The 17,652-nt window shown below is 41.0% G+C and overlaps 1 protein-coding gene across 2 annotated transcripts in view; it reads right to left on the bottom strand.

Annotated features, from left to right (window-relative positions):
• Positions 1-3,212: 3,212 nt before the first annotated feature.
• The window catches only part of WNT7B (Wnt family member 7B), a 212,701-nt gene continuing 198,261 nt past the window's right edge, over positions 3,213-17,652 (bottom strand). For both annotated transcript variants that reach the window (XM_073621909.1, XM_073621908.1), the window contains exon 4: positions 3,213-4,243. In XM_073621909.1, the coding sequence (XP_073478010.1) occupies positions 3,764-4,243 (480 nt within the window). In that variant the 3' untranslated portion in view covers positions 3,213-3,763. The remainder of the gene's footprint in view (positions 4,244-17,652) is intronic.

Raw genomic sequence — 17,652 nt, 5'->3', positions numbered from 1 at the left:
ACTATAAACTGAAGGACTAAATGGTTGTGGAACAAATCATTTGAGTTTCCATTATTTCTTATTGGGAAATTCACTTTGATATACAAGTGTTTTGGATTACAAGCATGCTTCCGGAACAAATCATGCTCGTAATCCAAGGTTTTACTGTACTTTAAAAGTTTGAGTTTTACATATACTTTAAAGCTTTTTTAAAGTAACCTTATCATTGCCTCGACAGTGCCAAATAAGCAGCAGTTTAGAACATGGGTATGTAGAATTAATCAAATACATGCCCATACAGTCAGGTTCATAAATATTGGGACATTGACACAATTCTAATCTTTTTGGCTCTATACACCACCACAATGGAGTTGAAATTAAACCAACAAGATGTGCTTTAACTGCAGACTTTCAGCTTTAATTATTTGAGGGTATTTACATCCAAATCAGGTGAATGGTGTAGGAATTATAACAGTTTGTATATGTGCCTCCTACTTTTTAAGGGACCAAAAGTAATGGGACAGATTAACAATCATCCATCAAACTTTCACTTTTTAATACTTGGTTGCAAATCCTTTGCAGTCAATTATAGCCTGAAGTCTGGAACGCATAGACATCACCAGACGCTGGGTTTCATCCCTGGTGATGCTCTGCCAGACCTCTACTGCAAATGTCTTCAGTTCCTGCTTGTTCTTTCCCTTCAGTTTTGTCTTCAGCAAGTGAAATGCATGCTCAGTCGGATTCAGGTCAGGTGATTGACTTGGCCATTGCATAACATTCCACTTCTTTCCCTTAAAAAACTCTTTGGTTGCTTTCGCAGTATGCTTCGGATCATTGTCCATCTGCACTGTGAAGTGCCGTCCAATGAGTTCTGAAGCATTTTGCTGAATATGAGCAGATAATATTGCCCGAAACACTTCAGAATTCATCCTGCTGCTTTTGTCAGCAGTCACATCATCAATAAATACAAGAGAACCAGTTCCATTGGCAGCCATACATGCCCACGCCATGACACTACCACCACCATGCTTCACTGATGAGGTGGTATGCTTTGGATCATGAGCAGTTCCTTTCCTTCTCCATATTCTTCTCTTCCCATCACTTTGGTACAAGTTGATCTTGGTCTCATCTTTCCATAGGATGTTGTTCTAGAACTGTGAAGGCTTTTTTAGATGTTGTTTGGCAAACTCTAATCTGGCCTTCCTGTTTTTGAGGCTCACCAATGGTTTACATCTTGTGGTGAACCCTCTGTATTCACTCTGGTGAAGTCTTCTCTTTATTGTTGACTTTGACACACATACACCTACCTCCTGGAGAGTGTTCTTGATCTGGCCAACTGTTGTGAAGGGTGTTTTCTTCACCAGGGAAAGAATTCTTCGGTCATCCACCACAGTTGTTTTCCGTGGTCTTCCGGGTCTTTTGGTGTTGCTGAGCTCACCGGTGCGTTCTTTCTTTTTAAGGATGTTCCAAACAGTTGATTTGATCACACCTAATGTTTTTGCCATCTCTCTGATGGGTTTGTTTTGTTTTTTTCAGCCTAATGATGGCTTGCTTCACTGATAGTGACAGCTCTTTGGATCTCATATTGAGAGTTGACAGCAACAGATTCCAAATGCAAATAGCACACTTGAAATGAACTCTGGACCTTTTATCTGTTCCTTGTAAAAGGGATAATAAGGGAATAACACAAACCTGGCCATGGAACAGCTTAGCAGCCAATTGTCCCATTATTTTTGGTCCCTTAAAAAGTGGGAGGCACATATACAAACTGTTGTAATTCCTACACCGTTCACCTGATTCGGTTGTAAATACCCTCAAATTAAAGCTGAAAGTCTGCAGTTAAAGCACATCTTGTTCATTTCATTTCCAATCCACTGTGGTGGTGTATAGAGCCAAAAAGATTAGAATTGTGTTGATGTCCCAATATTTATGGACCTGAAAGTATATGTCATACAGTACCACAGCAGCCTTGAAACACAGATGCTTTTGATAAATTCTCTGCCAGCCCCTGTTGGTAGGAGTAGATTTTCTCCCACTAATGTCTTTCATCTCTCCCAATTGGCCTATGAGGTCACCCATCATAATTTTGGAGCTAATAAGAAGACAAAGGAAGCGGGAGAACATGGGTCCAAGCTTTCAACCACAGAAAATTGGAAAATGTGAACAACAAGAATGACTCAAGTTTCAAGGACCCAATTATTCCAGGATACGGGTTTTCAAGTTATCTCTCATCCTCAGCCCCTCCCCGGCTCAGAATTTGTTTACATTGGTGGTGGGTGGCCAACTTGGGGTCTGCTAATTTTAGGCCTTTTTTTTTTTTTAAGACTGGCCTTTCCCTTAGGACACATGCACATGGGCCATATGAAAATACAGCAAATGATTTGCAGGATCTTGCTTGCAGAAGTTGGAATTTTACATACGTAATGTTTGTGCAACGTTTGCATACTTTCAGCATTACAGTGTACATGGCCCTGTTGCTAGGATGCAGGCAGCTTCTCAGTGAACACTAACATACATACAGCATTACAGCATACATAGCCCTGTTGCTAGGACGCAGGCAGATTCTCAAAAAAGTTGCCTAATGTCCTTCAGTTGCTAGGATGCAGCAGGATTCTTAAGGAAGCTGCCTAATGTACTTTGGTTGGCAGGATGCAGAAGGATTCTCAGAGAGGCTGCCCCGTGTTTTCTTCGATTGCTAGGGTGCAGGTGGTTGCTCAAAGAAGCCACCTACTTTTGTTGCTAGGACATAGGCAGCTCCAATAGAGTGCACTTGCACTGCATGATATACAGTACACTTGTATTTATCACAAATATTTACATGGGTACACCGAACCTGAATTTTTCTACATATCTTTTTGCATATCTTTTTGCAGTGCAAGTTAACTGATGTTTACACAGCTGTGTGCATGGGCCCATAGAAAACTATACAGCTGGGTGCAGATCCATGTAAAAAATAAAAAGGTTAATGATAAAAACAACATTTTTTGGCTGCTGCGTGCATGAGCCCTTGCACCCCAGAATTTTCACAGCAGTTAAGTAGATGACCAAAAAACTCCTAAAGACCTTGAGCAACTGACTTTTTCCTCTGAACAGTATTATGAAGGTGAAAACAAAACTATTTAAAAAATCTTATCACTGTGCTGTCACACAACCCCTGTTTATTAAAGACAAGCTTGAACCAGACCAATAGTCTAAATCTGCTTCCTTAAAAAATGAAATAAAAGAATCGAATGCAAAGTTTAAGACCCCTTTTATCGAGAGCTCAGTAGCATGGAAAATAGTTAGAAAAACAACATATACAAGATTTATGGTAAGTCAGACATCTCTAAGCTTAACATTTAGTAGAGAATTAAGACACAAACTACCCGTTAGTGCTCTGAATTTGTTCATACTATTAAAACATAAATTAATAATAATAATTTTCTTTTTTTTTAATGTCCAGTTATTCCAGTGTGACTGGCAGGTGAAACAAATGGTAGTTCTATCCAATAGCTGACACTATTGAAAATAGTTTTGTTGGATTGGTCCCTCCTTTGTAGTCCTACAACCCTCCTCGTGTACGGATATTTTTTTTTCTCCTCTGCTTGACGTACAATTTATAAATAACTACACGAAAACCCTCCAGCATGTAAAGGTGCCATTCTCCCGACGGAACAGCCAACGCTTAACGAAAGAAATGTTTCCCCCTCCCTGCCTGTAAGGGTGTAATTTTCTTAAGAAAAAGAAAATCAAGTGTGCAAAATGGAGCCACAGTGGTCCTGCTATAGGTTTCCTGGTTGTTGCATTACTTGCAGGTGAAAACCTCTGTCCTTTCACTGCATGTGTTGCACTTGACAAAACAGCACCAGTGAAATTTACAGTTGCACTGCCAAACTTTGGTGTACTGGTGGGTGTTATACCCTCTGCCGCAACACATAAGATCACAGCCGTCCACATGTGGAGAGGTGCGGTTACACAGCCGCCCTTGAGTCCCTACGCTACCGGTGGCGCTGTCTTCTTCGCAGTAGTTTGGAGATCGCTCAATGTAGACCAGGTCTGTCTCCATGGGCTTTTGGTAGTTTTTGATCTTTTTGATCTTAAGGAAGGTGGGTTGGCGGAGCCGGTTCGCCCGAACCACTTCCACGTGCACTGCATCGTTGTACTTCTCTTTTAAAATGAAGCCGATGTCCCGAAATTTAGGCAAAGTGTTCCAGCAGGTCTTTGTGGTGCAGGAGCCCGAAACACCATGGCACTTGCATTCCAGTTTCATCTGTTCTTCGAGTATCTGGTTGTTAAACAAAAATACATATGTTATAATAAGCAAATGCCATAAATTACTTGAAGAACAATATAACCCTTTTAGTTAGGGAATAGTGATGTCAATCAATTTAAACATAACTTACGGTAGAAAATTCAAAAAGCTAATGCCCTATGACAAAAGGGAATTAGAATAAAAAAGAATAATCTCTGAATGGCCAATAATAACAAAGTCAGAAAACAAAACCCAAAATTAAAAAAAAAAAAAAAAAAAAAAACACCAATAACAAAGTCTCCAAAATAACAAAAACAACTAAAAAAACTTACTACAAAGGCCAGACACAAAACTCAATAAAACAATTAAAAACAAACTGTGTTTAATGAGTTTTGCATATGGTCTTGGTTTTTTTAAGTTTTTGTTTAAGTTTTTGTTTTTTTTAATTTTTTTAAATTTAGTTTTAATTTTTTTTTTCGTATTGTATATGTCCCTGGTCCAATAAACTTTTGCATATCAAATAAATACAATCTAAACCCATTCACATATAATACTGCAATACATTTCAAAAGTAATTTTACTTTTGTCCCCATTTTTCCAACTGCTCTCCTGCGTTGTCACCCTGTCATATGGGCTCTCCCAGTGGAGACAACAAATGTCCAATGTTCTTTGGGCAGACATGTTCAGCCATTGTCTCTATCAGGAAACTGGCTCTAAGCAGTGACATGCAGTCGCTTATGAAGTACATGTAGACAGAAAGTGGTTTAAAGAGACTGCAAGAGATCAGCAGCACTGAGATACAAAAAAAAGATTAAGTAAAAACTGTATTTTTTTTTAAAAGAAAAAAATTGTACTTGTTTAAAAATACACAGTACTTTAGCAAATGAAATGTCCTCCAGCTATGGTTTATAGCTAGTTTAAACTGACACTTTTATTCAAATTAAAAAAAATACAAAATGTAACATCTATGTAGCACAAACAGTCCATCTGTCACATTTGCATTTTTATTTCACTGATAATAAAAATGATAATAACAATAAATAACACATAGTTATATTTCATAACATATAGAGCTAAACATATAATAGCACTAGCACACCATGCCTTCTTACCTCCAGTTTAGCCCTTTTTTTACAGAAAAAATTCCCAGTTGCTAAAAAACTATTGCTATCACTATAATGCCGTGTACACATGACCGGACTTTTCGTCAGTTTGAACCCCGAAGGACTTTTCGACAGAGTTCGGACGAAGTTCCAACGAAATTGCCTGCATACGATCACACCAAAGTCCGATCGTTTTGAACGTGATGACGTACGACCGGACTAGAATAAGGAAGTTCATAGCCAGTAGCCAATAGCTGCCCTTGCATCCTTTGTTGTCTGTCGGACTAGCATACAGACGAACGGATTTTTCGATCAGACTCGAGTCCGTCGGAAAGATTTGAAACATGTTCTATTTCTAAAGTCTGAAAGATTTTTCAACAAAAGGTCAGATGAAGCCCACACAAGATCAAATTGTCCGACGGATTTGTTCCGTTAGACCAGTTCGATCAAAAAGTTTGGTCGTCCGTACACGAAATTAGTATAGTCTTACCGTTTCCTTACAGCATAGGTGAAGACAAACAGCTAAATACCCAACTAAAATAAATGTTAACCAAAAAAACTGTAATTTGTAATTTCTACTGCTGTCAAACCATTTCAATGTGGTAAAGACTGTGATTGGAAAGCAGGAGGGGGCACAGGAAAGGTGAGGGATAGGAGGATAACAGCAAGGCTTTACTTTAAAGCGGAACTTCAAGGGGTTGTAAAGGTTTGTTTGTTAAATAACATACATGTCATACTTACCTCCTCTGTGCAAGGGTTTTGCACAGAATGGCCCCAATCCTCTTTATCTGGGGTCCCCCAGCGGCGCTCCTGGCTCCTCCTCTTTGGCGAGTGCCCCCACGGAGAGCCGCATTCCATGGGGGCAAGCTCCTGAATTCTGCTGCTGCGTCCTTTGACACAGACAGCAGGACTCTGCCCCGCCCCGGCTCCCGTGTCCCTGGATTGATTGACAGCAGCAGAAGCCAATGGCTCCTGCTGCTATCAATCTATCCAATAAGGACCCGAGACAGCAGCTGGAGCTGCTGTGTTCGTCCCCGTCGCTGGAACGATTGGGTTCAGGTAAGTAAAAGTGGGGGCTCTGGGGGGCTTCTGTACCACAGAAGGTTTACAACCCCTTTCACTCTCTTGCTAGCATTAGTAAATAGATAGGAAAGTATATCATATTTACTTGTTTTAAACTTTTTTTTAAACTTTTAGTTACTTCCTGGTTTCTTGCCTAGGCAAATGATGTCATACATCCCAGGAATCTTTAGTAGGGGAGGAGGGGCTTTCTCAGCTAAGCACACTCTCTCCTGTTTGCATGCTTGAGCTAAGGGCAGATGGATTCCAGGAAGTAAATGCTACAAGAGTCATCTGCCTTTACTCAACATGGCCATCGCCAGAATTGCTAGGGGGTGTTTTTCTAAGTGATTTCTCAACAAAACAAAGCGTGGAAACATGGATGGATAAGTGTGTTTTCTTTAAAATGAAAAATACATTTATTATCATTTTTGGTTTGTGGTGCTCTGATGAAGCATAGTTCCACTTTAAATCCTTTCCTTTATAGCATTTGTTTTCTGAGCAAGCTTCATGTAGAGTTGATGGGTTTCAATGATAGCACAGAGGTTCTGGATACCATTATGTACATGATGTACATGCACCTTCAGGCCAGAAAGATCCCTGAGGTCGGCAGAAAATAATCTTTCTAAATTGTAAGCTAATATTCACAAAGGTTTGGCAGCGTCTCCATCTGCATTCCTTACAAAATGATGCTCTTTGAGGTACATCAGTACCACGCTTGGCTCGGTCTCCGCCAGTATCTGAGGACAGAATCCTTTGTGGAATCCCCAGCTCTGGTCGGCAGCCAAGGGATATATATCTAACCAGCTTTGCAGCGGATGCCAGGGATCCCCTGATTAAAGATTGGAAAACCATTAGCTCCCATGACTCCCCTTTAAGGCAGAAGAGTCATTAATCACACATCAAGCTCTCACATCTGAGTGCTCCCCTACACAAGACAAAAGTCCCATGATGCTTTAGGCTTCTGGAGGGCCGAGGGCACTATGCGTGCCCAAAGTGAGCACAGCATAATTCATGAAAAGCACCAGGTATGATTGAGCCTAATCTGCCACAGTTTATACTGAAAGTTCACCTATTCTTCTCTCCAGAAACTAAGAAAACTACAGGCTCTTATAGAGGTTGTAAAGGCAGCAGGTTTTGTACCTTAATGCATTCTATGCAGTAAAAAAACCTTTTGCATGCAGCTCCCCTATATACATACCTGAGCCCAATCTCCATCGAACAATGTGCACGAGAGCTGAGGCTCTCTAGGCTTTCTCCCTACTCATTGGCTCAGATACAGCAGCAGGAGCCATTGGCGCTCACTGCAGTCAATCAATGAGGGGCGGGCCTGATCCCCGCTCTGTGTGTCTCATGGACGCACAGAGCAGGGCTTGGGAGCGAGCAGGCACGAGTGCGCCCAAAGCAAGCAGCCTTTTATGGGGGGCACTTGGCAGGGGGGAGCAGCCAGGAGCGCTGGCGGAGGGCCTGAGATGAGGATGATCAGGACTGCTCTGTGCAAAACCATTCAACAGAGCAGGTAAGTATAATATGTTTGTTATTTTAATTTAAAAAATGTAAAAAAAAAATCAAAGCTTTATTCTCACTTTAACAGGTTGTAAAAATTTATTTCTATAAAGCAACAAGCTCATTTTAAACCATATCTAAATACATAAACTAAAAATGTAATATTTTTCAGCTTACCAGCCCTTAGATGTGGTGGCTGCATCGCTTTTCTTTTTTCAAGCTCCCTTTTCCCCATTATTTTCATCCCGTGATCCTGCCAGTAATTCACTTCCTGTCCTCACTCACCCTTCTGTATCAGGGCAACAGAAATAAGATTTCAGAATTACTGAACCCAATTACTGAACCCAACCCCTCTCCTACTTTCTATAACATAGAGGGTAAGGTTCTGTAGTCCTCAGATAAAAAAGAACAATGTAACTGGTATCAGCCAGCAGAGGCAGAACGCACTCTCACGAGATTTCTGGCAGGATCAAAATGTATTATTTTGATCTTATCAAACAGATAACACTTCATGTTCATTTAAATTAATTGTTAAAGTGGTTCTAAAGCCCAAGGCTACTTTCACACTGGGGCAGGGGGGGGTGTTAGCGGTAAATCACCGCTAATTTTAGCTTTACCGATGTTATAGCAGCGCTTTTCGGCTGCTAGCGGGGAGCTGTTAGTGGCTGAAAAAAGGGTTAAAAGTCCCCTTAAAGCGCCGCTGCCGAAGCTCTTTGCAGGTGATTCAGAAGCGGTGCCCATTGATTTCAATGGCAGGTGCGGTGGAGGAGCGATGTATACACTGCTCCTTCACTGCCTGAAAGATTCTGCTTGCAGAACTTTTTCTAATGTCCTGCAAGCACACCCCCCCAGTGTGAAAGCACTCGGGCTCTCACACTGGGGCTGCAGGGGAGGCGTTTTCCAGGTGCTATTTTTAGCCCAAAAGCGCCTGAAAGACGCCCCCCCCCCGACCCCCTGCACGAGCGCAGCAGCTCCAGCCGTTGTCTCTATCCTCATTGGACAGATTGATAGCAGCGGGAGCCATTGGCACCCGCTGCTGTCAATCAATTCCTGTGACACGGGAGTGGGGGTGTGGGGCTGAGTCCCGCTGTCTGTGTCAATGGAAGCAGCAGTTAGACTCAGGACCGAGAACGCATTGGTGCCCCCAGGGAAAGCAGCTTTAATATTAAGCCTTAATATTATCCTTAATATTAAGGTTTAATATATTGCAGTTTACCAATTCTTAAATTTGGTGACCGCATACATTTTGGGCTTATTTCCTTGTATTTACACCTGGTGATCCTTCCAGTAAGTCTTTTATTTTTCAACCTCAGTTAACAGACCAAGCTGTCTGGGAAAAGTGGCAGTTGGAGGGTTGAGACAAACCATTTAAGATTAATGGTTTAAAGTACAGTTTCCTAACTGACTGTAATCTCTCCTTATGCAGTTTATCATCTTTATCTATTCTTTTCTTACAGCAGCTTCCAATTCACTGACACTATGGGGGTTATTTCCGAAAGGCAAATCCACTTTGCACTACAAGTGCACTGTAAGTGCAGTCGCTGTAGATCTAAGGGGGCCATGCAAGGAAAATAAAAAACAGCATTTAAGCTTGCACATGATTGGATGACAAAATCAGCAGAGCTTCCACTCATTTTAGATCTTCCCATCAGATCTACAGTGACTGCACTTCCAAGTGCACTTTCAGTGCACTTGTAGTGCAAAGTGGATTTGCCTTTTATAAATAACCCCCATAGTCTTCCCTTGCAGACCTAACCCCCTTCTTTCCTAGATAATCTGACATGGATCTCCACTTGCCATCCACTAGGATCAATCACACCGATGCTCCGCAATGCTCACCATAGAAGGAAGAGAGGAAGGTGCCACATCGCATAAAACCATAGATAGTTTATTGGGAAAACAGTAAAAACTCACTTATGCCCCGTACACACGATAGGATTTTCTGAAGGAAAATGTTCTATGGGAGCTTGTTGTCGGAAATTCCGACCGTGTGTAGGCTCCATCGGACATTTTCCATCGAAATTTCTGTCACACAAAATTTGAGATCTAGATCTCAAATTTTCCAACAACAAAATCCATTGTTGGAAATTCCAATCGTGTGTACACAATTCCGATGCACAAAGTTCCATGCATGCTCAGAATCAAGCAGAAGAGCCGCACTGGCTATTGAACTTCATTTTTCTTGGCTCGTCGTACGTGTTGTACGTCACTGCGTTCTTGACGTTCTGAATTTCCAACAAGATTTGTCTGACCGTGTGTATGCAAGACAAGTTTGAGCCAAATCTGTTGGAAAAAAAAAACATGGATTTTGTTGTTGGAAAATCCTATCGTGTGTACAGGGCATTAGAATGTTTTGTGTTATGCCTGACACTGGGATCAAACACTTTTTTATTTGTAGCAACGTCAATCTCTAGCCGCGGCCTCAGACAGTGAGCAGGGTGTGCTTGTGCAGGATGACGTCACTCACTGGCTCCTCCCTACATATTTTGACATATGTCATTCTTAGTTTACATGCAGTGCATTATGGTTTAAATAAAGTCTTCCAGAATCTGCACAAAAATTCACCAGGACCATGGATCCAAAACCTACAGGATTTGCCTTGAACACATGGTATCGGTAAACCTGAATCTCATCTCATTCCTGGGGAATGCAGGAATCTTGAGGGGAGACATTGCAGTCCATTTGAAGAACCTCTTCTCATGAGATTATTACCCAGGATCTAGCGTTGAGGAGTGTGACGTCATCCTTGCCTAGGCGACATGGACAGAAAACAGGGTCAAGGCAACTGTACTGCAAGGTTTGCTTTATAGAGACAGGCAGCAGGTGTGGGACAAAGCAAAGGTACCTGGGGCCGTGGGAGTTAGGTGAAAATGGGGGACAGTGCTGCACAATGTGGGACTCTTGGGAGGTATGCAGGAAGTGAGGGAAAATATGCAATAGGGACATAAACTTAAAGTGATATTAATTTTTCTCTTTTAAATAGCAAACATGTTATACTTATCTGCTCTGTGCAATAGTTTTGCACAGAGCAGCCCCAATCCTCTTCTATCAGGTCCCCTACTGATGCTCCAAGTCCCTCCCTCCGGCCCAGTGCCCCCATAGCAAGCAGCTAGCTCCCGAGCTGCTGCTCTGTGTGGCTTGGCCCCGTCCCGCTCTCTCCCCCTTGGCTCACTGGCTGTAATTTACAGTAGCGGGAGCCAATGGCTACTGCTGCTGTCTCAGCCAATGAAAAGGGAGAGGCCTGGGAGAGTCGAGGCTCTCGTGCACAACACTGGAACGAGATGGGGCCCGGGTATGTTTTACAGGGGGCTGGGGGCACTGCTGCACAAAGAAGGTTTTTTACCTTGATGCATAGACGTCATGAAGGTAAAAACCCTTGAGCCTTTACAGCCAATGTACGCCTTTCCCTGCTCTACTAAAAAAAAAAACATTTTTATTTCCATAGTGTTGCTGTTTGAGAGTTTCCCTCACTTCCCTTTTGGTAAAACATTATCGGCCGGACAGGAAGTGAGGGCAAATATAACTAATGGAGCTTCAGATAGCAGTAAAGGCCCAACAGGGGTTCTTAACTTCTAACCCTTCATCATTCAATCCAAAATTAAGAAAAAAAAGTTTTGGTTGAACATATGCTTTAAATGCTATGGTATATTATATCTGTAAAAAATAAACTGTTTATACAAACATACTTTGCAGGAAGTACCATAGAGGCTTAGTAGAGGAGGGATGCATTATATAGAAAGCGTGCCGTTCCTCAGTATGTTACGTTGGCTTACAGTGCTGTCTGTTTGTTTTGGGCAGATCATTGTGGGGAAATGCACATTCTTGTAGCAGATGTTGAAAGGAGCAGAATGTACACTGCCCTTTGTATCTGCATGGTAGACATAAAATAACAGCCTTCTGCTAGCCGTCAATCAACGTTCTTATAAGCTCAGCCCTCGACTAATAAAAAATGACATGTATGCCAGGAATCCTATCTGGAATTTAGCTGGGTGAGCTGCTCATAATAATTATACACTTTGCAAACAAGCAGACACCTTTCACTATAACCGAGTAGACATTATTAAGGCCCCGCGGTGAATTCACGTATGTACTTGTTGGCCCCGGCTGCTTGGGTGAAACTTGGGTCTATAAATCAGGCAACAAGTGATATACCTTCAGAAGGAGCCAAGAATGGTGCACTGGCCTTGGGCGCTAACCGTAGATGGGCCACCTATAACCATAGAACAAAAAAACTAACACTGAACTTTGCAGAGGACATCTGTGTCAAGTAGTGTTCAATGAATTCAGAAACCAAAAATGAAAGGCTAACTTCAACTAAGGCTGAAACTTTAGTTCCGCTTATCCAAAGTTTGGTTAAATCACCCAACCAACTCCATTCAAATATAAAAAAATTAGCCCATTTAATGAAAAAAACAGCTTTTGATGCAGTGTTCACCTTTAGGTCCAAGCTGCCCCCACAGTACTTTTTTTCTACCACTAGTTGTTTTGAGTTGAATGATGGTCAGCATTAACCACTTCAGCCCCGGAAGAATTTACCCCCTTGCTGACGAGGCCATTTTTTGCGATACGGCACTGCGTTGCTTTAACTGACAACTGTGCGGTCGCATGACGTTGTACCCAAACAAAATGCATGTCCTTTTTTCCCCCCATAAATAGAGCTTTCTTTTGGTGGTATTTGATCACCTCTGCGGTTTTTATTTTTTGCGCTATAAACAAAAAAAGAGTGACAATTTTGAAAAATACTCAATAATTTGTACTTTTTGTTAAAATAAATATCAAAATTAAAAAAAAAAAAACAAATTTTTTCCTCAGTTTAGGCTGATGTATTTTTCTACATATTTTTGGTAAAAAAAAATCACAATAAGCATATATTGATCACCTCTGCAGTTTTTATTTTTTATGCTATAAACAAAAAAGTAGTTTTTGCTATAATAATTATCCCAAAAAATTAATTAAAAAAAAAAAAAATTTCTTTTTCAGTTTAGGCTGATATGTATTGATTGGTTTGCGCAAAAGTTATGGCGTCTCAAAATAGGGGATAGATTTATGGCATTGTTATTATTATTATTTTTTTTTTACTAGTAATGGCGGTGGTCACCAATTTTTATTGTCACTGCGACATTGTGGCAGACAGATCGGACACTTTTGACAGTTTTTTGGGACCAGTGACACTTATACAGCGATCAGAGCTAAAAATAGCCATCGATTACTGTATAAATGTCATTGGCAGGGAAGGGGTTAACACTAGGGGGCGATCAAGGGGTTAACTGTGTTCCCTAGGTGTGTTCTAACTGTGGGGGGGGGGGGGACTGACTAGGGGAGGAGACCGATCGGTGTTAATACTTAGTATGAACACACAATCTGTCTCTACTCCCCTGAGAGAACCGGGATTTGTGTGTTTACACACACAGATCCCGGTTCTCGCTCTGTCACAAGTGATCGCGGGTGCCTGGCGGTAATCGTGCTTGCCGGGCACACGCATCGGCTCCGGGAACATGCTGCATGCGTCTTAAAGAGCCGAAGTACAGCTACGACGGCTCGTGCAGGGGAGCCAACCTGCCGCAGTATAACTGTGGTGGCTGGTCCAGAAGCGTTTAACCAACCCACTTCCTTTAAGCCCAGGCTGTGATGGATCTGTCCCAGCCTGTGACTGGGCAATAAAGGAGAAGCACAACACAGTAAAAGGTTTGTCTCCCTGTCACTCTGCTTTCTCCTCCTATGAGCACATTCCTTTTCATCACATGAATTGAATCGCTCCTTGTGCTGTTTATTCCTCTCTCAGTCTCAGTTCTGCTACACAGGCAACTGCAAAACGATGTTACTGATTCATATTCAGGCACTTACATTGCTTGCATTTAAAGAGGAAAGAAATGTAACTATGTATTATATTTGTATCTTAATTGCTGCCTAGAATTTAGCTTTAACAAATATACCTTTAGAAGAAGCAAGAGATGGACATGGGCATTAACCATAGAAGGGCCACCTAGGAGCCAAGACTAAACTAACTTTAAACACTCCGACTAAATCTGATTGGATATTTAACCTGAATAGACCTATTTCCTATGAAGGGCATGTTTTCTTTATGAGAAATTTATCTAAGAGGTTTGATACTATTTGGAAGCCGTGACTCGACCATATGGATACAGGACTGAGTTAGGAGGTACCTTTGCCAGAATATAGACGTATGAAAAAAAAAAAAAACATTTTTTTTTATTTCATTTTTTTTTATTTATAGGTTAAAAGGATTGTGTATTGACTTGATAATGGAAGGGGTAGGAAAAGGGGTGGGATAAAATTCCTCCCCCTTTTTTTTGCTTTTGTGTATGTTTTTTGTATTTTGATTTCAATGTTATGTTTGTGTATACTGTAAGCTGTTGTGGTATAAAAAAAAGAAAAGAAAATCGGAAAAAATAAATAAAATAAAACTTTTAACACTTCCAAGGACATTTGATTTGTTTCAATAAAATGTTTCCATTAATTCAATAACTAACTTCTTATCTCTAGTATTTGCAAGAAAAAAAAAAATTCAGCATATGACAAATGATTCCCAGAGCACAATGGGTTAGCTAAAGAGAAACCAATAGAACTGCCTGCTTTGTGGCTTTTTCTGGACTGAGCCTACCAAGAGAGAGATTGTTATAATGAGTCATTTGCTTGTGTGTAAATTTCAGTTTGAGCTGTTGAGTTCTGTAAACAGTTTTTTTTTAGCATTAAAGAATCAAAGGGACAGCCTGAAAAACAAACCCCCCTATACTATATATATATATATATATATATATATGTATATATATATATATATATATAAATATATATATATATATATATATATATATATACACACATACATTCTTTTTTAAACCCTCACTATAAACAAATTATGTGCAATAGAACTATGAATACAATTCCTTTAGAAAATATAAATATGAGATACTTGTATTTATACTATAATTAAAAGAATTGACTTACACTATCCCAGGGACCAGAACAGGCTATGTCTTCCTTACACGTGGGAGCAGAAGCAGGCCCAGGCCCAGGTATCCAATCCCATCATGTGTCCGAGGGCTATGTTGTGTAAGGAAGTACCATTGTATTGGCAGCTGTTTGGTCACCACAGTAATTGTTCAGCATGTTGCAGATACACAAGATGATGCTTTAGGCAAATGATTGGGATTCTCTGTATTGTATTTATGACTCTCTTTCACCTTTTACATCCACAGAGCATTGCTGAACATTTTTAGAGGGCTAATTTAGTAATTAACCACTTTCCCGACTGTGTAGCCAGCTCTTGTACTTGTGAGGTGAGAGGTCAATTGGTCAAGCCTCTGTGTGGTCCCTAGTCATGTGCTTTTGTAGAACGGTTGCTTCTCATGTACCTATTACCTCACCTAAAAGGTATAATTATGGATTTAGCATTCCTAAAGACTGCTGTGGGCCCACACAGCATACGAAGCCAAAAAAAAAAAAAGATTAATTTTTAAACCCCAAATCTGGCAACACAATATTTGAGTAGCCATAGTATATGAAAAATGATGATTCAGTTGTCCCTTTTAAGGCCTTTGATGCCTTTGGTCTTTTTCCTCCAAAATTAGCCCTCTTTTAAAAGAAACCTATCACAACCTATGAAATGTCATGATGCTATAAGTGAGAAGTACGTTTATTATTAATAAAGAAAACTGCTCACAGGACCACTGCAAATTTTTTAAATAATAAAAAAAAAAATCACTGCAGGACACAGTGCAGCATGTAGGACAATGGTGCTGCCAGTGGCCTCTGTGATTCATTAAAGTATCTCAGACCTACATGGGATACCTGGTTAAGGACCACGTCTGTAAGATATGAATCTACTAAATTTTGGAGATAAAGTTATGTTTTTTGCTAACTTGATATGTATGTCAGGGTAAGATTAAAAAAACACACACGCAGTACATCTCTGCACTACATGCACACTTCTTGTGTTTTAATCATTTACAGACCCTACAAATACAGAAAAAAAACTTGTTGGTCTGGCAGAAATGCACTCAGGCCCTAAGTCTTGTTGTGGGCTGACAACACAAAGCATTTATGTAGACTGAGTGGTGTCAGCCCTGCCCAGTTGTCTTTATCTAAACTACTCAAACTTCCCTCCATGCTATCCTTCACAACATAGAAATGTATAATTCTGTAGTCCCAAGAAAACAACTAGGGGAGCTAATTTAGACCCCTTGAGATAGCGCTGTCTAGTAGGAGACAAATGCTGTCGATGCGCATACATGCGGCACCATGGATGAACACCCACCTCAGTGATGCTGCATATAGTATGTGTGAGGCCGGTAGCAAAGACTATTAGCATAATAAAAAACAATCTCAGTCTATAAGTTAGAATTTCTATACACTTTTACGTGTTTGTTCCTTCTAAAAACTGTCACTGCTAGCCCCTCTTTTATGCAGCCATAACACACAGTGTAAATATGTATGGAAAATGAAGCCCCTAAATACCGTTTTTCAGAGATCTTTAGGCCGGTCACGTGACTCTCGCCCGCTCTCTTTCTCCGATGTACAGGCAACAGCGAGAGGAGCCGAGCTCACCCTCTGACATCAGCTGGGGAGGTCACGTGACTGCTGTGCTGGCTTCATAGCCCCTCCCACTGTAGCCCTTAGATGGGGAGGAGGTGCAGCTGGGAGTTACGTGACCGGCCTGAAGAGCTCTGAAAAATGGTATTTAGAGGCTTAATTTTCCATACATATTTACACTGTGTGTTATGGCTACATAAAAGCAGGGCTGTCGGTAACAGTTTTTTAATATTTACTTTATTACTAATAGCGGCAGGAGGGGGGCCGAGACGGCTTACAGACACACAAAATGACAGGCAGGCAGGTAAGGAGGGGAGACAGAGCAGGGCTGCGGATGACGAAGGCACGTAAACTGTGTCAGGGCTCAGCAGCCATGATAAACCGTGGTCAGTCTACAGGGGGGAGGGCAGAACCAGGCAGAATCAGCGAGGTATTTCGGGTGTTACAAGGGGCCAAATTACCCAACACAAGCACTGTGCTGTATAACATGCTTTGAAGGAACAGGATCTGTTTTTTTTAGGTTTACAAACACTTTAAGTTATTAAAGATGCAAACATTCAGGACTGAAAATAACATCTCTGTGTAATGACAGGGAAAAGGACATAAAGAAGGTCTTCAAAACTTGCATTTCACTAGCTTAAACTGTTACTAAACCCAGGATTCTGCATTCACTATATCTGGTCTCCCACAGTACACAGAGCATGGAAATGTAATTATTTTTAGTAAATATAAATTGCTTTACTCATCAGCAGTATATAGCAGTCTTATGACTTCTATGAGTGTCTGAGAAAAGCTTGTAGGATAAGTTTTCATTCTACTCTGACTGTCCTATGAGGCTGCAAGACCCCTGGACAGTGCTGATTGGCCCTTTGCTGATCACATGCACCCTCCCAAGAAAAAACAAAAAACTTGTGCAGAGTGCTCCCAAGGCTCTGTTCTATCAGGAGATGGATTGGGGACTGTGGAAGAAGGGGAGGATCAGAGAATACAAGATCAAACAGCCTTTTTACACAATGCAGAGGATTAACCCCTTAGGTTCCACAGTGAGTATGCTTTACTACATATACAGACTGATTTTACTGTTTTGGGTTTAGTAACACTTTAAATCTAGCCAACAGTAGATACCACTTAAATGTAAAGCTTTCTGATTTTGCACTACTGTTCCAGAGAGTTTGGGCATTTGCGGAACTGCATGTTCTGGAAAGCATTGTTTCCTCCCTTATG

The sequence above is a fragment of the Aquarana catesbeiana genome, linkage group LG03 (genome assembly GCF_042186555.1).
Source record: "Aquarana catesbeiana isolate 2022-GZ linkage group LG03, ASM4218655v1, whole genome shotgun sequence".
Lineage (NCBI taxonomy): Eukaryota > Metazoa > Chordata > Amphibia > Anura > Ranidae > Aquarana > Aquarana catesbeiana.
Note: the sequence above shows the minus strand (reverse complement) of the source record. Positions and strands in the feature narration are given on the sequence as shown.